At 38.6% G+C, this 22,776-nt stretch overlaps 1 protein-coding gene across 1 annotated transcript in view; it reads left to right on the top strand.

Annotated features, from left to right (window-relative positions):
• The window catches only part of IL1RAPL1 (interleukin 1 receptor accessory protein like 1), a 1,455,753-nt gene that overhangs the window by 752,638 nt on the left and 680,339 nt on the right, over positions 1-22,776 (top strand). The window contains exon 3 of the mRNA XM_060407978.1: positions 6,980-7,259. Coding sequence (XP_060263961.1) covers positions 6,980-7,259 — 280 coding nt within the window. The remainder of the gene's footprint in view (positions 1-6,979; positions 7,260-22,776) is intronic.

Below are 22,776 nucleotides of genomic sequence, written 5' to 3' on the forward strand. Positions count from 1 at the left end.
GGGGGCATCTCTGCTTCTTTCTTGGAAGGATTGAAACATTGCCAGGTTTCAATTTATGAAGTTCATATCTGGAAAGAGGAGCAGCCAGTGCAGATAAAGAGCAGAATTCTCATTAAAATCTAGCCTCAGCCTTTCTGTTCTTTGTATGTGCATGGCCGACACCCTGTAACTATGGTCATGTCTCAAGCTTGCCTTTTCCAAGCACACTAGAGGTGGAGAAGGCAATGGCACCCCACTCCAGTACTCTTGCCTGGGAAATCCCATAGACGGAGGAGCCTGGTAGGCTGCAGTCCATGGGGTTGATGAGAGTTGGACACGACTCAGTTACTTCACTTTCACTTTTCACTTTCATGCATTGGAGAAGGAAATGGCAACCCACTCCAGTGTTCTTGCCTGGAGAATCCCAGGGATGGGGGAGCCTGGTGGGCTGTTGTCTATGGGGTCACACAGAGTCAGACACGACTGAAGCGACTTAGCAGCAGCTGCAGAGGCAGAGACAAGTGATACAAATATGTCAGGTATGTAGTTTTGATCATTGGAAGTTTTAAAACAGACATTTACGTCTGTGAGTCATTTAAAAAGTCATTATGTTTTCATTGCCTGAAAATTTTAAATGAAGGCATTATAAAAAACATTTCACAGATCCCGCCACTGGACAGGAATAGTCAGTTTTCAGTCTCTGATGAAAGATATGGATTGCAGAGTAAACTAACATAATGCCTCTTCTTTGATGCTTTTATTCAGTCATTCACCTACTCCTTCCAACTTTACCTCCTAAATCTTCCTCAGTTCCACCTGTTTCTCCTTCTTTACTACCATTGCTCAACTTCAGACCTTCAGTAATATCATTCTCCTGGCTAAAACCTTCTACCTTACATGCCTGCCTTACATTTCAGCCAACATAACACATCTGAAAATATGACATGGTCTCCAAGAGCCTGCCATACTTTTTGCATCTCATAAAAATACCTCCACTGTCTGTCCTTGCCCACTTCTTTCCCCCATCTCTTGCTGTTTCCTTCTTTAAACTTGTTTGTACACCATAGAGCCATTTGTATTTCCTGCAAAACTCTGCTATTTCTTATTTCTGTACCTTTGCTTTCATGTAAGTGTGTTAGTTGCTCAGTCGTGTCCAGGTCTTTGTGACCCCATAGACTGTAGCCTACCAGGCTCCTCTGTCCATGGGGATTCTCCAGGAAAGAATACTGGAGTGGTTTGCTATTTCCTTCTCCAGGGGATCTTTCTGACCCAGGGATCTAACCCGGATCCCATGCTTTGCAGGCAGATTCTTTACCATCTGAGCCATAGGGAAGTTCCTTTGCGTTCATGTTCACCTCCAAATTAAATATCTTTCTGCCAGTTCTTTGTATGGCTCCCTTCTGACAAACGTCTCAAATATTTTCTCTTTATGGAACATATTCCTGAGTAGCTCTGTGCATCCCTTTATCATTGCATTTCCATTGTCCTTTCAGTTTCTGTCAGTGTCTTTGATTACACTCTGAGCTCCTTAAAAACAAGGGCTATGCCTTGTAGGTTTTGATGTCTCCAGCCCTGAGGACAGAAACTGGAATGAAGGTAGTTCTTGCTCCATGGATAAATCTGTGTTAGATTGGATTTCTTAGAACAGGGCCCAAGACAAGATTTTGATGTACACAATTGACTAAGGGAGTGCTCTTCAGGGAAAACCTAAAAGGGAGGGAGAGAGAGAGAGGAAAGCAGGGCAGGAAAGGGGAAAGAGCTGAGTGAGGTCACAGTTAACCTCTAAGCTTGGCCTGATCCACACACAGAGAAGCTTTGGAGCATTAACTGCCCTGTACAGTTGTTCCTACTGGAGTTAAAGGAACAACCTCTTTTTTTTCTTAAAACTCACATCAGTCAGTTATTGGCAATAGGCAGACCCAAGGAGATGTAAATTTCCCACCAAGATGGCTCTTGTTAAACAAGGGTAATTTTTAAGAGAAGGAGACAGTTGTGAACTGTTAGCAGGCAACACTCAAAGTTGCTGGAGGATGGATAGATCGGTTTAATAAAGGTAATAGTGAAAGTGAAAGTCACTCAGTCATGTCCGACTCTTTGCGACCCCATGGACTTGTATAGTCCATGGAATTCTCCAGGCCAGAATACTGGAGTGCATAGCCTTTCCCTTCTCCAGGGGATCTTCCCAACCCAGGGATCAAACTCAGGTCTCCCACATTGCAGGTGGATTCTTTACCAGTTGAGCCACAAGGGAAGCCCTAGAATACTGGAGTGGGTAGCCTATCCTTTCTCCAGCGGGTCTTCCCAATTCAGGAATCAAACCGGGGTCTCCTCATTGCAGGCGGATTCTTTACCAGTAAAAGTGGTGGGGGACCTCTATTACATTATCACAGATACCTTAATTATTGTTTCATTATTCCAATGTACCTATCCAAGTGGATACTTGAAGAGTAACACAATTTACCTTTTTATATGTAAAGTCTTACTTTGTCTTATTGGGATACATTACAGCTAAGGTCTATGATTAGACTTTTTATTTTAAAGAATACAACTTTCAAATTTGTTGCCATGATATATTTTGAGCTCTTATATCTGTAGTAATAGTGACAATTAAAAAATGCATTCACCAATATCATTTGAGTGTATTTACATTTATCCAATCTATGGAGCCTTTGTCTATGAAATAGTACATCAATATGAACTACTTGTAAGGAAATTAGTTCTGAATCTTAATTCCATCACTGTCTTCATATAAGCTCCTACAACATTACAGGTGGCAACAAAAATAAATGAATATGGTGCTTCCTACTCTCACTCCCTCGGTGCAACTTTTTGGCTTCAGAAACTCGCATTGACTCTGAAGGAGTATGTGCTGTATAAGAGACATTCAACTAGCGTATTTCCATGGAATCCTCCCACCAGGGAAAGAGAATACTAATATCTAACTTTCTGACAGAGGCTTATAGAAGGGTATTTTTTTCTGAAAGGCAGAAAAACTAATTAAATATTATTTTCCTGAAGAATTACCCAATGAAAATTTAAAAATAATAAAGGTTACCTGGTAACTTACATAATGGAATTAAGAGTGTCTAGAAATATAAAAATATTGTTGGCTTAGAATAACTGTTTCCAAGCCAACAGAGCTTGTGTACTGAAGTAAGGAAATACTGAACCTATCAGTAGCAATTCTTGTCATCAAGAGTTAGGTTTTAAGTTATCACATACTCCTTTAAGATTTGAGACATCCCATAGGATGAGATTTAAAAAAAAAATTCTTTGTGGCTATATAAGAAAAAAATGTCTTTATTCAAAGGAGATGCATACTGAAGTATTTCAGCAGTGAAATGTCATTATGTCTCTATTTTATTTTCAAATGATTTAGGAAAAAATTGTGATACATGCAGAGTGAGAATGTGTGCAAATGTGGTGACATGTTAACAAAGGAAAAAATAGCAGTCCTCACTGATTTCATTTAGTAAAATGCTTTAATTTTTGAAAAACATATATATGTTCATTTATTTAAATGTTTATCAAAATATTTCAAGATATCTTGAATTGTCATTTATGTCATTTGCCATCTTTCCCCCAAATGTACTAACATGTTACTAAGTTTATAGTTTACTTTTGAACATCATATATTTATAGTTTAATGGTAGTAAAACTTCCTAAGCCATAGAACCTATGTGCTATTTCCCTATTAAAATGAACATAAGGTGTCTCTGATACCTAAGGGGCTGTTATTTCTTCATTTCACCTCTGCCTTTTCCTTGGCGTGTGAATCAAAGCTGTTTGAAACTTTTTTCTGCCATAGATAAAGTACTAAATAACTCAATTTTCTGTAGTATTTATGGTTTTCTTTCAACATTATTCTTAGTAAACAGATTCTGAAAGTATGTATCAATATCTCTATCTGTCCCCCAACTCAAATCTTCTCTGTTCTCTCCATTGTATTTGTTACTAACTTCTTAGAAGTTTCTAAGCTAAATATTTTTGCTTTTCGCTTCAGGCATTCTGCTTTACCTTACAAATCTTTGGAGAGTCTGAGTAATTTCATGTCACTGTCTATACTGCTACATTAAAGGTGTTTCAGCCTTTTGCCCTGGCAGCTGTCTCCTGTATGACAGATGGCCTCAGTTACAGGAATGTAATTCTAGAATTATATTGTAATTCATATCATGATAAAACAAGATAATTTCATGCTTATTGCCAGAATTAACTGTTTAAAGATCCCACCTAGGATGCATTTCATGCAATGGGACAAATGTACGAAATTGTGTTGATAAGCACTGCATGTAATTATGTAACGTGGACATCTCTGTGTACAGTTCTGTCATCCTATTTAGTGTGGTGAGCCCACTAGGCAGCAGTCATTGATAGGAATGATGGTAATGACTTGGACATTGCTGATGTCCCTGAAGCTTCCAGCACATCTACTCTAGATAGTACCTTAATACAGTGTTTCATTAGGAATCTTAGACCAAAATTTGGTAATTAAAGTAACTAAAGAATGGTGTGAAATTTAAATTACCTTTATTAGGAGACAATACTATGGTGGTAAAGGAAATGAATTCTAGGGTCAGATGAGCTGGATGAGAATACCAGAACTTTCATGTATTAGCTGGTATTGAGTCTGTTTGTTGATGTTGACATTATTTTGTTTATTTACTCAAGAATTCATTCACTGACTCTTTCATTCACTCATTCATTTAGTCAGTGTGTATTGAGCTGGTTAGCAGGCACAGTTCTAGGCACTGAGGTTAAAGAAGTGAATTAGAGGGACCAAGTCCTTGACCTCAGGAGGCTTACATTCTACTGTGAAGACAAAGCAAGCAAAAAGTGGGTACATGACATCAGAGAACAATAAGTCCTATGGAAAAAAAAATATGAAAGAACAATCGATCAAATGACTAGGAAGGTGGTTTTGCTGGCAGGGCAGTTAAGGAGTCTTGGAGGAGGTGACATGTGGAGGAAGGTAAGGAGGAATCTATGCAAGTTGGTTGGTGTGAAAAGTGTAGAGGGAACAATGAGTTCAAAGCCTAAATGAATATTTTTATGAAAGATGAATGAAACTTTGTAAGCTCAGCACGTAGTTAAGTGCTCATCAGATATTAGATAATTCTTTAAGAAATTTGGCTAACTCCATAATGTGTCACCTTTGCTCTAATACACATCTTCCTTTTCATTTTGATCATTTTCCCTCTCTTGAATTCTCCATTATTTTTCCTGTCCTTAGATCCTTTAGCTCGCCCTTTTGTTAATCTCAAGTGAGTTAAACCCTGCTTGCAGTACTCAAATGCTCTTGCTGTTAGAGGTCCTCTTTTCTTGGTTTTTGCCATTTTACTCAGCATTTATATACTGTGAGCTATGGCGAATTGATTCTCTTTCTAGATATGGGGCAACTTCCCTCTCTAAGCTGGAATCCACAACTTCTCTGTGATCATAATAATGGTGATGGACCTGTCCTATGGTGACCTGTTGCTGTTGTGGGGATATGGTGGGGGAGAAGTGATAAAAATGGTACCAAGATATCATTTGAAAGATGGTGCTACAAGGAAACCCAGAAAACCCAATTAGTCCCCATGCCATCAGCTCCATGTCCTACCATGGTTTGTACTTTACTCTGCCTGATACTCCCAGAAATCAGGGCAAAGTAATGATCTGCCTCTGTCTCTGGCTGTGAAACCACTACTAAACATGACCCGCTTTTGTTGTACTACTTTCTGCCTTGTTTGGCTGTATAAGACTTACTCTTTATTAGTGTGTGCCCAGAGAGAAAAAAAAAAATCATACTCTAATTTGAATACAGAGAGTGTGTGTAGAGATTTGTTCAGTGCAACAGGTTATTGGAGTACTGAAGGATTGGCTAGGAAGAAAGAAAGATGTGTTAGTCTGCTCGGGCTGCCATAACAAAACACCATAGACTGGGTGGCCTACACAACAGAAGTGTGTTACAGTTCTGGAGGCTGAGAAGTTCAAGTTTAAAGTGCTGGCTGATTTGGTTTCTGGAGAGGGCCCTCTTTCCTGCTTGCTAATGGCCACCTTCTTGGTATGTGCTCAGGTGACATCTTCTCTATAAGTATGCAAGAGGAGAGAGACTGCAAGCTCTGGTGTTTCTTCTTATAAGAGCACCACTCTCTTCCTAAGGGTTCTGCCCTCATGACTTCATATAAAGCTAATTACTTCCCCAAGGCCCCTCCTCCATGTACCATTACATTCTCGATTAAGGCTTATCAAAATATAAGTTTAAAGAGAACGCATTCAGTCCGTAGCAAAAGATAACCATAAAGAATAGAGGAATGGTTGCCATCACCCCTAGCTGAGAGAGAGCTTCCAAGGAGAAGCTCTCGTCCTCCATTCCCAGAGTGAAATCCAGACCTCACTGGGAAAAGGCAAGGCTTAAAGTCACTGAGATGACACCCTGGTAGAACTGGTTGGAAGTATGCCATCTGCAATTGGACAGAGATGCCTTGCCCTCTAAGGTATCGGGGAAAGCTGTCCATAAGATGTCTCACCCGAGGCTCTGCTAAAAAGATTATCAAGCTGCTGCAGTGCACACTGCAAGAGTCTTCCAAGCAAGTGTGCTAGAGCCAGGGAGCAAAACCCTTTCCTTTGCAGTCTCTCTCCAGCACCCTTTACTAAGAAAACATACGTTCCAACTAGCAAAGGAAAATATTTCACAGGTCCGGACCTATTTTCAAAAAAACAGGCAAACATTTGGATTTAGAGTGGGAATGCCATAAGCCAGTAGCCATCACACTGATTAAAGTAAGAATAAGTATCATCAGAAGCAAACTAAGTGATGAATATATTGTTTGTTAATAGGATAAATTACTTTCCAGTGCCCTTTGGAGTTTTATCCATCACTGCACCATTTGTGCCTAGGGAAAAATTTTGTCCAATAGAGATGCTCAATAAATATTGTTGAATGAATAAATGAATAAATAACCTAATTGCTTCCATTGTTTTCTCTAATGTTTTTTCTCTTTCTCTTTTTTGACTATAGCTGATGGATGCACAGATTGGTCTGTCGATATCAAGAAATACCAAGTTTTGGTGGGAGAGCCTGTTCGCATCAAATGTGCGCTCTTTTACGGTTATATCAGAGCCAATTACTCCCTAGCCCAAAGTGCTGGACTCAGTTTGATGTGGTACAAAAGCTCTGGTCCTGGAGACTTTGAAGAGCCAATAGCCTTTGATGGAAGTAGAATGAGCAAGGAAGAAGACTCCATTTGGTTCCGACCAACGTTACTGCAGGACAGTGGTCTTTATGCCTGTGTTATCAGGTATGCTTTTCATCTTGTTAGTGTTCAGTCAATGATATCACAGGTTGCTGTCTTATATACCTTGATTTTTTGGCTCTCTCTTTAACCTCAAGGTATTGTCTCAATATTTGTGTGTGTTGCTGCTTTCTAACATTTAGAATCTAAATCATAAAAAGATGGGATTGGAATTTATATTGAGACATTATTTCTGGCTTATGGAGAAAAGAGATACCATCTGGGTATCTACTTATGTTGCCAGAAATTACTAAACACTATGAAATAAAATTTATAGAGGAGGTGAAATGTTGCAAATAAAATGTAAGCAAAGACTTGCAGAAAGGATGCATAGTTTATTGCTAAATGGGTTGTAACATTCTGTTATTGCCCTTCACAGATAGTGCACAGATACCTCTGGTTCACACACATCTGCAAAGATGATTTAAGTAACATGTGTGTGCACAGAAGGAGGAAAACAGCCTTGCCTTGTTAGTACAGAGACTATGTTCCAGATCATTTCGTTAACTAAAAGTGCTATGTGTGTGTACCTATGCGTTCAGTCGTGTCTGACTCTTTGTGACCCCATGGAATATAGCCCACCAGGCTTCTCTGTCCATGGGATTCTCCAGGCAAGAATACTGGAGTGGGATGTCATTTCCTTCTCCAGGGGATCTTCCCAACCCAGGGATCGAACCCACATCTTCTGGTCTCTAGCATTGGCAGGTGGATTCTTTTACCTCTGAGCCACCTGGGAATCCATAAAAGTGCTGAGTCAATACAAAAATATTTTGGGTCTCCCCATGCCCTTACTCCACAAAGAAACTGGTCACACATCTACATATCTTTGTCTGCTTTGGGAAGAGACGTATGTACTTTACTTAATGATAATGCATTTAGACAATAGCCGTGTATCTTATTAGCAGTGAAAAATCTCAGTTTAAGCATTTAGCCCCACATGGACTATGAATCACACCCTGCATGAATGCTTGCAGATGTCATTAGACTATAAGAACATGGCATAGCAGGGTAGAAGCATATAGGAGCAGGGTTTAAATCGATTCCTTTGTGTCCCTATTTCAACTTACTAAGAGAAAGCCAAATCTAAAGCAGTTGATTCTCAATTTGGAGAAACTCTCAGAATCATCTAGTATCTTTTTCAATTCAAAAAATGACTTTCACTTCTGAAATTCTCACTGGCAGCTATTATTCCTCTAGCATAAGGATTGTGTCTCCCATTCACCATCAACCTAAAAGAATTACCTTTATGAAGAGTCATGGCTGCAAGTATGTTAGGTTGTCAAAATGGGTGAAAGCCACATGAAGGTTAAATATAATTTTATCTTTTAAACACCGTCAACATATATGTTAGAGTTAAGATTGGAAAATAAAAGTGAATGCAAATAAAGTTCTGCTTGGGAAAAATGTCAAATGAATTATATTAATAAAAGAACAAATGCATTATTCCTTTGTCAGCTTTTGTTCTTTCCCTTAAAAAAGGGAATCCAAGCCTTTTATGTTTCAACTTAATTATTAATAGAAGTAGTTTTTGTAGGTACAATGCTAATTAATTGCCATACTATGTTGGCGAAGAGCCGACCCATTGGAACAGACCCTGATGCTGGGAAAGATTGAGGGCAAGAGGAGAGGGGGGCAACAGAGAATGAGATGGTTGGATGGCATCACCAACTCAATAGACATGGGTTTGAGCAAACTCCAGGAGAAGGTTAAGGACAGGGAAGCCTGGTGTGCTGCAGTCCATGGGGTCACAAAGAGTCGGACACGACTGAGTGACTGAACAACAATATAGTTAGAGAATACTGTTTGTACTGGCTATTCCTACTTGACTAATAATAATTTGATTTAATTTCACATCTGCATTTCTTTAAAAAAAAACATCATTTCTGATTGTTTATGCATGTGTAGAGGTGATTCTTTAAGATAGACCAATTTATGTCCTCCCTTATCTGAGATTAGAATTGAGTTGAATGTTCATAGTCTAACATTTCATTCTATTATTTATTATTGATGGGAAAATAGTGATGTGTTCAGATTAGTAACCTGAATTTCTAAAGCACTGAAGTTGCAATTCTTTGATGGATTTAAATATACATATTGGTCCAATGCTCTGAGAAACTGCACTAAAATGTCTCTGAATTTGTAGTTGCAATAATGAATCAAGGTCACAAAATTTTGAAACCATGACATTTGTCATATGTCTATGTGTCTACATTTTAATGGAAGGTTAAAGTAAAAGACAAACACCTGTAAGTCTGGATATGTGTCAAGCGGTATTCTAGAGGAAGCAATGAACTGCAGGAAAAGATGCTTTAGTCCCTGGAATCTGAGTGTTCCAATTGATTTGAAGCTACTGTTGATCTGACTCCCTTTTCTCATTTGGAAAGCAGGACTCAAAATCATTATAAACAGCAGTTTAAGTAGAATGACTTGCTGTTGATGTGAAGGGAGCCCAGGGCTGTTGGTTGAATCACTGACACTTTGACACATTGTTAGCTCTCAGGCCACAAAATTGTCACTATTAGTTTTTAAATAATTCATTTACAAAGAGTTTCACAAGTTTGAAAATGTTAGCTGCTACTCCAAGGCTCTAGTCTTTCTGATAAGCGCTCTGTGTTATTAACTTATCAATGAAATTGTTTAACGAGTGTTTTCATGTACAGCATTTACACCTAAATGATGGTCTTGGCCAAACCTGCCAGGCTCCCCTATCCACGGGATTCTCCAGGCAAGAATACTGGAATGAGTTGCCATTTCCTTCTCTATTACACCTAAATATGTACAATTAAATGATGTAAATAATGCAAACACCTAAAATTACTCTCAGCAAAATGAATAAGAACTTTCCTACTCCCATCTGTAAGTAGCCATTTTGGATAGAATAATAACCACATCATTCTTTGTTCTGTAGTACCTGGCTCTTTACTCAATTTTCTCCTCCTCGAATGTTTATTTTTACATGAAAAAGTGAGTGAAGGAGAGATGCGTAATAATTTCTTTTATTTTTCTTTCATTGCCATTTAAAGATTAAGTTTACTTTTTAAAAGAAAAAAAAAATTCTTATCTTCTTGACTCCCAATTTTTAAATACGCCTCTTCTGAGTTATACTCTTTTAATAGTTTCATATGCATATCTGGCTGGTGCTCATGTAAGCAATTTAATGCCCCCTGAATTGTAACAGGCTAAGTTGTTTGTCACTCTATTTTTTGACTAAAATTGTATTTTGTAGATTCATATTCATTTGCAAGATATAGTATAAGGAGGTCCCATGAATCCTTTAGCCAGTTTCCATCAGCAGTGACAGTTTGCAAAACTATAGTACAAAATCATAATCAGAATATTGATAATGCTACATTCAAGATACAGAACAATATCATCACCTCCAGGATCCCTTCTGTTGTCCATATTCACTTCCCTACCACAGTCCCAAAACCCTGGCAAACACTAATCTGTTCTCCATATCTACCTTTTGTAATTCAATAATATTTTATAAATGGAATCATAGAGGATATCACCTTTTGGAATTGGGTTTTTCAGTCAACATAATTCCTTTGAAATTCATCCCGGTTGTTCAACGTAGTCTGTTCTTGTTTATTGTTAAGTAATGTTACATGGTATGGACATTACCACAGTGTTTATTCACTCATTGAAGGACATCTCTGTTGTTTCCACTTTTGGCTATTGAAAATAAATCTTCTGTGAATACCCATGTACATTTTAAGTGAATATAAGTTTTCATGTATCTGTAATAGATGCTCCAGAGTGAATTTGAGTGGTATGAGAGTTGCATGTTTAGTTATATAAGAATTGAAAGTCACTCAGTCATGTCCAACTCTTTGCGACCCCATGGACTGCACAGTCCGTGGAATTCTCCAGGCCAGAATACTGGAGTGCATAGCCTTTCCTTTTTCCAGGGGATTTTTGTAAACCAGGGATTGAACCCAGGTCTCCCACATTGCAGGTGGATTCTTTACCAGCTGAGCCACAAGGGAAGCCTGAGAATACTGGAGTGTGTAGCCTGTCCCTTCTCCAGAGGATCTTCCCGACCCAGAGTCTCCTGCATTGCTGGCAGATTCTTTACCAACTGAGCTATCAGGGAAGCCCTGTCATATAAGAAACTGCTATATTATTTTCCAGAGTAGCTGTACCATTTTATTACATTCCCACCAGCAATATGCAAGTGATCTGGTTTATCCACATGCTTGCAGCATTTGGTATTGTCACTATTTTTCATTGTAACCATCAGTATATCTTGATATCTTGTGATTTTAATTTTCATCTCCCTAATGGCTAATGGTGGGATTTTGTGTCCTGATTTGCCATTTCTGTGCTCATCAGTGAAATATCTGTTTCTGTCTTTTGACCATTTTATAACTGAATTATTTGTGTTCTAACCATTGAGTTTTGAGAACTCTATATATTCTAGGTAGTAATCCTCTTTTGGATATGTGGCTTGCAAATATTTTCTGTCAATCTGTAGTTTGTCTTCTCATCCTCATAACAGGTTTTTTGCAGAGAAAAAGTTTTTATTTTTTCCTTTTATGGATTGTGCTTTTGATACAAAATATAGGAACTCTTTCCATAGTCTATATACTTAAACTTTTCTTTTTAAAATTATTGGAGTTTTAACCACTAGTTTTATAGCTTTAAATTTTTATCTCTGCTCCATCTTGAATTAATATTTACATATGGTATACAGTTTATTTTGGTCAAGGTGTAGATTTTTGAGTAGATATCCAGTTGCTCCAGCATCATTTGTTGAAAACGTCTAGCTTCCTCCATGGAATTGCTTTTGCACGTTTATACAAAATCAGTTGGGTGGATTTGTGAGGGCAGCAGAGGATGAGATGGTTAGATAGCATAACTGGATCAATGGATATGAATTTAAGCAAACTTCCAGAGATAATGGAGGACAGAAGAGCCTGGTGTACTGCAGTCCATGGAGTTACAAAGAGTTGAACATGACGTAGGAACTGAACAACAACAACCAATTTCTCGATTCAGTATTATATACCTTTGATCTATGTACCTGTTCCTTGGCTAGTACCACTCTGTCTTGCTTAGTGTAGCTATAGCTATATAGTAGGACTAGATACCTTACTTTTCAAGATTCTTTTAGCTGTTGTAAGGCCTGTTCCTCTCCAGATGGATTTTAGCATAAGCTTATGTATGTCTAAAAAAAAAACTGGAATAATATTGATAGGAATGGAATTAAACCTATATAACTCAATTAGTTGTGAAAAGAAGAGAAGCGAAAAGCAAAGTAGAAAAGGAAAGATATAAGCATCTGAATGCAGAGTTCCAAAGAATAGAAAGAAGAGATAAGAAAGCCTTCCTCAGTGATCAATGCAAATAAATAGAGGAAAACAACAGAATGGGAAAGACTAGAGATCTGGTCAAGAAACTTAGAGATACCAAGGGAACATTTCATGCAAAGATGGGCTCAATAAAGGACAGAAATGGTTTGGACCTAACAGAAGCAGAAGATATTAAGAAGAGATGGCAAGAATACACAGAAGAACTGTACAAAAAAGATCTTCATGACCAAGATAATCATGATGGTGTGATCACTCACCTAGAGCCAGACATCCTGAAATGTGAAGTCAAATGGGCCTTAGAAAGCATCACTACGAACAAAGCTAGTGGGGGTGATGGAATTCCAATTGAGCTATTTCAAATCCTGGACGGTGATGTTGTGAAAGTGCTGCACTCAATATGCCAGCAAATTTGGAAAACTCAGCAGTGGCCACAGGACTGGAAAAGGTCAGTTTTCATTCCAATCCCAAAGAAAGGCAATGCCAAAGAATGCTCAAACTACCGCACAATTGCACTTATCTCACACGCTAGTAAAGTAATGCTCAAAATTCTCCAAGTCAGGCACAATAAGGAAAGTTGAGAAGCAAAGAATTGATGCTTTTGAACTATGGTGTTGGAGAAGTCTCTTGAGAGTCCCTTGGACTGCAAGGAGATCCAACCAGTCCATTCTGAAGGAGATCAGCCCTGGGATTTCTTTGGAAGGAATGATGCTAAAGCTGAAACTCCAGTACTTTGGCCACCTCAGGTGAAGAGTTGACTCATTGGAAAAGACTGATGCTGGGAGGGATTGGGGGCAGGAGGAAAAGGGGACAACAGAGGTTGAGATGGCTGGGTGGCATCACTGACTCAATGGACATGAGTTGAGTGAACTCTAGGAGATGGTGATGGACAGGGAGGCCTGGCATGCTGCAATTCATAGGGTCGCAAAGAGGTGGACACAACTAAGTGACTGAACTGAACTGAACTGAACTCAATTTGAGGAAAATTGTTGTCTTTATGTTGGAACCCACAATCTATGAGTGCAGTAGGTCTCTGCATTTATTTAAGATTTCTTCTTCATCAGCACTTTATATTTTTCAGCATACAATCCTGTACACATTTTGCAAAATTTATACATAAGTGTTTCATTTTCTTTGGTGTATTTCTAAATGATAGTGCCTTTTGAATTTCATTTTCAACATGCACATTGTTAGCATTGTTAGAAGTATGATTGATTTTTTTTTATTGGAGTAAGGCTGCTTTACACTGCTGTGTCAGTTTCTGCTGTAAAGCAAAGTGAATCAGACAGAGGATGATTGATTTTTCTGTGTTAATTTCTTTCTAAAAGCGTACTTTTCCAAATTACATATATATAATGTATTTTATCTAGTATCTAGTTCCTTTGTCCAAGTCTTGATTTTCTCTTTAGAGACTAATTCTTCTTTCTCATCTATCAAAAGGTGCTCAGTTAAATCCATTTTCTCAGTCATCCATTTCAGAAACATCGACTGATCACCAGGTGATATGCTAATGCTAGAATTACAAAGACTCTAAAAGAAACATTTTTTACCTTCAAATCGTTTGCATGAGAGAAAATAAGTGTGCAATAAATTATTATAGATACTGTGTCACAGTTTAAAATAGAATGTGGTTCTGTCAAGATAGAGCAGCTGCCTTCCTCACAGTCCTCCCCCTTGCAATTGAAAAGGCAGATATAACCCAACAAAGAAACATAGCAGGTTGTGTGAAAGGTGGTAAGAAGGATTGACTAGGGACCTCAGGACTTGAGACATAACATGACCACACTGCTTCAGTTAACCATCCAGATAATATTGGCAGGACCAAAGCAGGCAGCTTTGGTCCCTGTTCTGTGGTGTTGGAGAAGACTCTTGAGAGTCCCTTGGACAGCAAGGAGATCAAACCAACTAATCCTAAAGGAAATCAACCCTGACTGCTCATTGGAAGGACTGATGCTAGAGCTGATGAAAGTGAAAGAGGAGAGTGAAAAAGTTGGCTTAAAACTCAACATTCAGAAAACTAAGACCATGGCATCTGGTCCTATCACTTCATGGCAAATAGATGTGGAAACAGTGGAAACAGTGGCACACTTTTTTCTGGGCTCCAAAATCACTGCAGATGGTGATTGCAGCCATGAAATTAAAAGATACTTACTCTTTGGAAGAAAGTGTTGACCAACTTAGACAGCATATTAAAAAGCAGAGACATTAGTTTGCCAACAAAGGTCCATCTAGACAAGGCTATGGTTTTTCCGGTGGTCATGTGTGGATATGAGTCAGTTTCAGTTTCAGTTCAGTCACTCAGTCATGTCTGACTCTTTGCGACCCCATGAACCGCAGCACGCCAGGTCTCCCTGTCCATCACCAACTCCCGGAGTCCACCCAAACCCATGGCCGTTGAGTTGGTGATGCCATCCAGCCATCTCATCCTCTGTCGTCCCCTTCTCTGCCTGCCCTTAATCTTTCTCAGCATCAGGGTCTTTGGAAATGAGTCAGCTCTTCGCATTAGGTGGCCAAATTATTGGAGTTTCAGCTTCAACCATCAATCCTTCCAATTAACACCCAGGACTGATCTCCCTTAGGATGGACTGGTTGGATCTCCTTACAGTCCAAGGGACTCTCAAGAGTCTTCTCCAACACCACAGTTTAAAAACATCAATTCTTCAGTGCTCAGCTTTCTTTATAGTCTAACTCTCACACCCATACATGACTACTGGAAAAACCATAGCCTTGACTAGACAGACCTTTGTTGACAAAGTAATGTCTCTGCTTTTTAATAGGCTGTCTAAGTTGGTCATAACTTTCTTCCAAAGAGTAAATGTCTTTTAATTTCATGGCTGCAATCACCATCTGCAGTGATTTTGGAGCCCAGAAAAATAAACTCAGCCACTGTTTCCACTGTTTCCCCATCTATTTGCCATGAAGTGATGGGACCAGATGCCATGATCTTAGTTTTCTGAATGTTGAGCTTTAAGCCAACTTTTTCACTCTCCTTTTTTACTTTCATCAAGAGGCTCTTTAGTTCTTCTTCACTTTCTGCCGTAACGGTGGTGTGTGAGAGTTGAACTATAAAAAAAGCTGAGCGCCAAATAATTGATGCTTTTGAACTGTGGTGCTGGAGAAGACTTGGACTGCAAGGAGATCCAACCAGTCCATCCTAAAGGAAATCAGTCCTGAATAGTCATTGGAAGGACTGATGTTGAAGCTGAAACTCCAAAACTTTGGCCACCTAATGCGAAGAGCTGACTCATTTGAAAAGAACCTGATGCTGGGAAAGATTGAAGGCAGGAGGAGAAGGGGACGACAGAGGATGAGATGGTTGGATGGCATCACTGACTCAATGAACATGAGTTTGAGTAAACTCTGGGAGTTGATGGTGGACAGGGAGGCCTGGCATGCTGCAGTCCATGGGATCGCAAAGAGTCAGACATGACTGAGCAACTGAACTGAACTGATAATCCAATAAAATTTAAAAAAATAACTATTGGTGACTATGTACCATGTCAGATCTGTTAAATAACAGATGTCAGATGATTCTTTTTAAAAATTAATTTAAAATTAATTTATTTATTTTAATTGGAGGCTAATTACTTTACAATATTGTAGTGGTTTTGCCATACATTGACATGAATCAGCCATGGGTGTACATATGTTCCCCATCCTGAACCCCCTCCCACCTCCCTCCCCATACCATCCCTCAGGGTCATCCCAGTGCACCAGCCCTGAGCACCTCATCTCATGCATCGATCACGAACTGGAGATCTATTTCACATATGATAATATAAATGTTTCAATGCTATACTCTCAAATCATCCCACCCTCACCTTCTCCCACAGAGTCCAAAAGTCTGTTCCTTACATCTGTGTCTCTTTTGTTGTCTCGCATATAGGATCATCACTGCCATCTTTCTAAATTCCATATATATGTGTTAATACACTGTATTGGTGTTTTTTTTTCTTACTTACTTCACTCTGTATAATCGGCTCCAGTTTCATCCACCTCATTAGAACTGATTCAAATGCATTCTCATTAATAGCTGAGTAATACTCCATTGTGTATGTATCACAGCTTTCTTATCCATTTGTCTGCCAATGGACATCTAGGTGGCTTCCATGTCCTGGCTATTGTAAACAGTGCTGCAGTGAACACTGGTGTACACATGTCTGTTTCAATTCTGGTTTCCTCAGTGTGTATGCCCAGCAGTGGGATTGCTGGGTCATGATGATTCTTTTATGCAGTCAGTTTATTAATCATTGCTCCCTGATTATTATTACAGTAGCTTCACTTAATAAGTATTTAATGACTCAAAAAATAATTCCAAACATTTTCACCAGCATTAGAGGTATATTTTCAGTTTTCTAATAGTCTCTTCTTTCTGTTTGCCCAAAAGACACGTTGACTTCAACATGTACCAAAATGTATTTTGATACTTACTTCAACAAAGCTGTCTCCTCCTCAGATGCTTCCTTTTTTAATGCATAGAATCACTGTTATTCCAGCAACACTATCTAGAAAACTATCACTTATCACTCTTTACCTTGTCTTAATTGCTACCAAGATCTGTCTGATCTACCCTTAGAAATGTCTTTTGGATTTATTCTTTGTGTTCATGCTAATTTCTACTCTGTGCTCTTAAATGAGGACACTGTGAGTGCACTGTCCTCTTAAATGGTTTCTCTGCCTCCAGATTTTTCCTGTTAGTGTTACCATTCCTCACTGCTGTGGAATTACATGTCCACAACAAAAATCTTATTAAATTTCTCTACCTAAAAGTTCTTAATAGGCCTTGATACTCAATATGAAGTCTAAAGACTTTGTTTGACATACATGTCCCTTTATAACCCAACTGCAACTTTTCCTTATACACTCATCTTTGGTGTTTGTCTCCGTGGATACTTTGTGCTATGTTCTCACCATCCTGCCTGCTCTTTGCAGATTAAAGTATAAATTTACCTTACCCTTTTACTTTTTGTTCCTTCATCTGAAATCCCATTTTTTCACTGCTATCTGAAGAATATAGAGCTATTTCTTACAGAAGATCGAGTATGTGTTCATTGTCTTATGTGAGCTGGACTTGACTGGGTGGGTCGCCTGCTGATTTCTGACCATAGTCACTTGAGGCTGGAATCAACTGGATACAGGATTTGCTCTATCCATAATCCTCAGGGCATCCATGTGGTCTTTCCAGTTGTCTCTCCAGCAAGATAACCAGGCATTTTATAGGGCAACTCAGAAAGTATGGAGACTTATCAAGCTTCTATTTGTATCATGCTTACTAATATATCCAACTAGTTGAGTCTAAAGCTAATAGGGAAGAAAACTTTGCAAGAGCTTGAGTTGCACAAGATGTGTTTTTTTGGTGGGACCACCAAAATAACAGTACAGCAGAGTCTGCCCGTTAGCCTCTAGTAATCCATGCCCTGACACATACAAAATATACTCACCCTATTCCTAAGAGCCCTGGAATCTTATTATGACCTCAAGATAAGGCTAGAAGTCCAGGGTCTCATTCTTGTCTTGTTCAGTCACTCATTCATGTCCAATTCTTTGCAACCCCATGGACTGCAGCATGGCAGGCTTCCCTATCCTTCACCATCTCTGGGAGCTTGCTTAAACTCATGTCCATTGAGTCAGTGATGCCATCCCACCATCTCATCCTCTGTCATCCCCTTCTCCTCCCACCTTCAATCTTTCCCAGCATCAGGGTCTTTCCCAATGAGTCAGTTCTTTGCTTCAGGTGACCAAAGTACTGAAGCTTCAGCTTCAGCATCAGTCCTTCCAATGAATACAGGGTTGATTTCCTTTAGGATTGACTGGTTGGATCTCCTTGCAGTCCAAGGGCCTCTCAAGATTCTTCTCCAGCACCACAGTTCAAAAGCATCAGTTCTTTGGTGTTCAGCCTTCTTTATGGTCCAACTCTCACATCCATACATGACTACTGGAAAAACCATAGCTTTGACTAGATGAACCTTTGTCAGCAAAGTGATCTCTGCTTTTTAATATGCTATCTAGGTTTGTCATAACTTTTCTTCCTAGGAGCAAACGTCTTTAATTTCATGGCTGCAGTCACCATCTGCAGTGATTTTGGAGCCCAAGAAAATAAAGTCTGTTACTATTTCCATTTTTTCCCCCTTCTATTTGCCATGCATGAAGTGATGGGACTAGATACCATGATCTTAAAAACTGATGCCATGAGTTTTTTGAATGTTGAATTTTAAGCCAGCTTTTTCACTGAATCTCATTACTTATGTGTGAAGGTTCTTCATGCCTAATTCCTTGAGTACAGAGCTGTTCAGGAGTGGCTCCTCTTGAGGTCTATGAACTCGAAAGACTCATTATCTAACCTTTATACACCCAACATTCTGTGGTCAGACAGGAATAAGGTAACTAAATTAAATTATCCTATTTAAAATGGGTGGAAGGTGGGGAGGGAGGTGGGGGGGGGGGTTCGGGACAGGGGGACGCATGTACACCTGTGGCTGATTCATGTCAATGTATAGCAAAAACTACCACAATATTGTAAAGCAATTAGCCTCTAATTAAAATAAATAAACTTAAAAATTTTTTTTTAAATGGGTGGAAGGTACAGAGCAGCTCTGTCCTATAGCCATTCTGAAATCCAGCTGGGCACACATCAGCAGTATTTTGGTTAGGGCCCAGTTCTGTTAGTGGAATTGGTTCTCTGTGGTTCTTGGGTCCATCGCCTGTTTTCCATGTAATGTTAAGGGGCCCAGTAGCTTCTTTTTAACTTAAACTTTATCAACAACATAGTAAGATTCCTTAAAATGCTGTGCACCTTTTATGTAGTTAATTATGTAGCTGTTCCATTTAACAGAGGCCACATCAATAACATTTGGGTTGGCCAAAAAGTTCCTTTGTTTGGGGTACATTGTTCAATAAAGATCTTCATGAAAGTGAAAAAATGTCTTGCATTTCTGCCTAAGCCTGAATGAGCTTTTGGACCAAACAAATATATTTAAGACTAATATCTCTCTACTTTCAAGTCAGGATGCTGGAAGATAGTACACCGAATTCTTAGACGCCCCTTTGCTCAGCTAGTCAGTGTGTGCCTCATATAACTTCACAGCTAAGTTTCTTAGGTTTTTCCTCCAAGACCCTTTAAGCAACTTTTTTATGGATGATAGAGTATGCATAGCATCCCAAACTTACTATCACTGACATGATTTCCCCTCAAAATCAGTGTGAGATAGTGTTTGTCACTGAGAATGTACACACAAAATAGTTACTGAATAAAATACTTATTGATTGGAGCTAATGTTCTTAGAATGCCTTATAGAAAACACTGGCATAGCCAAAATTACACCACTCACTGATTCCTATCATTTTCCATGAAAAAACTAAAACAATTATGTTTCTTATGACATCTTTTCTGAAACTAACACCAGTTATGGACTGCTTTTGGTATTCCAATTTTATTCTCTTCCTGTCATAGACCTTCACTGTTACCAGGTGGAAGTAAACGGTACTAATAAGTTAGGCCTAAAAAATCAACAAGGAACAGCTTTTAGTAGAAATAACTTTTCATTCATTTTAATCTATATGATAGTATATAATTTTAGTATGTATTACTGTTTTATGTGATTGTTGCTTAAAAATCAAGTCATTTGGGATCAAAGGATAAATAATGTTAGCATCATTTTAGAAAGTCTTCAACATTAATGCTGCAAGGAGTCTTCATTTGTTCTAGGGCAATCAAAGTGCATATAAATGTTTTATATCCTACCCAGAGATCTTAATGATCAGATGCATATGTGTCTCAAGGACCTGAAGTAGGTTCACTTTTTGGTCTCCCAATTGTTAAACTATCTCTTTTGATTGAAGCCACAGTATACCCTTGAGAATATCACCTATAATTTATAGGTTATAAAAAATGCAGTTACGTCCTACATAAGGTAGCCCTTTAAACAATCCATATACGATTGGAAGTCTTTAAAATAAGGTTTCAAGTCTGGATGCAGTGTCTTTTATGGATGATAAACTGAAATTGCAGAGCTGCACATCAGTTATTCTTACCGTCATCTTTTGGTGGGAACCTATGTTTCTTGCCATAATGGGCCTCAAAGAGAATTTTCGGTTGTATAATTCTAATAATACTTGGAGATCATTCTGAGGTGGTAGATCAACCTAGATCCAATACTGAAGTTTACCCTTCTTTCCATGCCTGAGACATGAAGATGTTTTCTGAATGATCAAACTATATTTCAATAGGGCAATGATAAGGCAGATTGTTGTCCGAGTGCTTTCTTTTCAGAAACAACAAACCCCACTGTTGCAAGTAAAAGCCTAAAGCTGTGTGAATTGCCTAGTCAGTTTATCGATTTTTTAAAGCATCCTGAAAATAAATGCACACCACAGCCATTTTTTTAATACTAAGAAGATGAAATAAATTCTGCTCAAGTGATGTTGGGGTAGTTTCTTAGATCACTGGATTAAGAAAAGTTTTGTCTTATCTTTCCAAGCCTTATAAGAGAGAAAGTTTTGAGAACTATTTCAAATCAATGGTGTCAGGTTCAGGGAAGAGAGAGAGACTTACAAATTTTCTGCAAAAATTATCAAACCAGTATGGAATTGGTGGGCTACTGAAAAAAGTAACAGTAACCTAATGACTGTAGAAAAGACAATAAAGAGATTGTTCATAGAAGGGTTCACAAAGAGCTTGTAATTTGAGCAGGACTTTGAAAAATAAACACAAGGCTAGGGAAGGGGAAGTATAATGGAGAAAATTTTCCCTGTCAGAAAGGTCTCATGACAACACAGATGTAGAGAACAAATATATGGACACCAAAGGTGAAAGGGGGTGGGTGGGATAAATTGGGAGATTGGGATTGATGTATATATACTATTGATACTATGTATAAAATGGATAACTAATGAGGACCAACTGGATAGCACAGGGAACTCTACACAATGCTCTGTGGTGACCTAAATGGAAAGAAAATCCAAAAAAGAGGGGATATGAATATTTGATTCATTTTGCTGTACAGTGGAAACTAACACAACATTGTAAAGCAACTATACTCCAATAAATTAAAAAAAAAAGACTAATGTAAGAAAAATTAAACAATGACCTAGAACAAGGGTTGGCAAACTATTTTCTGTAAGGGGCCAGATGGTATAAATTCTAGCATTTACAGACAATATAGTCTCTGTTGCAGATATTCAACTCTGCTGTTGCAGCAGGAAGGAGTCACAGACAATACATAAGGGAATGAGTGTGGCTATGTCAAAAACACTTTCCAAAGTGATGGAGGTATTTAGCCTGCCAGACTAGTGTTTGCTGATCTCTGGTCTAGAAAATGGCTTCCAACCTGCATACAGTTAAGCCAAGAGTAGAAACTGCTGTTGTTATTCACAAAAGGCAAAAAGAAAAACATAGTCTATTTGTAACAGAGTGATTAGATCAGTTTTGTTGGAAAATGGGGTTTTGGAGATATGATGAAAGAGAAGACTTGTAAAGATAGGTAAAACAGATGCTAAGACCTAAATGGCAGATAAGTATAAAGCAAGGATTAGCAAGATAAAGCAGTTTTTTTTTCCAGAATTATGTTACAGCAGGTATGTGAATGTTTACAGAAATGGGAATGTGGAAAACAGATGTGGAGTTTTTGCAATAATTGGGTCATGGAGTTATGGGGACTATGGTTAGAGTATGAATGATAGGAAAAACAAGGAAAAAATGGTTCAAGATCATTTTTGGAAGTTAAAAATACATCACAGCTAGTGCTTTACTGGATGTTGCTATGGGAAACAAATAAAAGGGGGAAAAAAAAACAAGAGGTAAATCATACTAGTTTTCCAGCATAAACCTAAATTTTTTCACTGCAAAATCTGAGGGTCTTGATAAATAAAATTGCCTTAGTGTTAAAACATTATTCTAGGGAAGTCTTTGGAGAAGGCAATGGCACCCCACTCCAATACTCTTGCCTGGAAAATCCCATGGATGGAGGAGCCTGGTAGGCTGCAGTCCATGGGGTCGCTAAAAGTTGGACACGACTGAGCGACTTCACTTTCGTTTTCACTTTCATGCATTGGAGAAGGAAATGGCAACCTTCTCCAGTGTTCTTGCCTGGAGAATCCCAGGGACGGCGGAGCCTGGTGGACTGCCATCTATGGGGTTGCACAGACTCAGACACGACTGAAGCAACTTAGTAGTAGTAGTAGTAGTAGTAGTAGTAGTAGTAGTAGTAGGGAAG

This window comes from Ovis aries, chromosome X (genome assembly GCF_016772045.2).
Source record: "Ovis aries strain OAR_USU_Benz2616 breed Rambouillet chromosome X, ARS-UI_Ramb_v3.0, whole genome shotgun sequence".
NCBI classification, from domain to species: domain Eukaryota; kingdom Metazoa; phylum Chordata; class Mammalia; order Artiodactyla; family Bovidae; genus Ovis; species Ovis aries.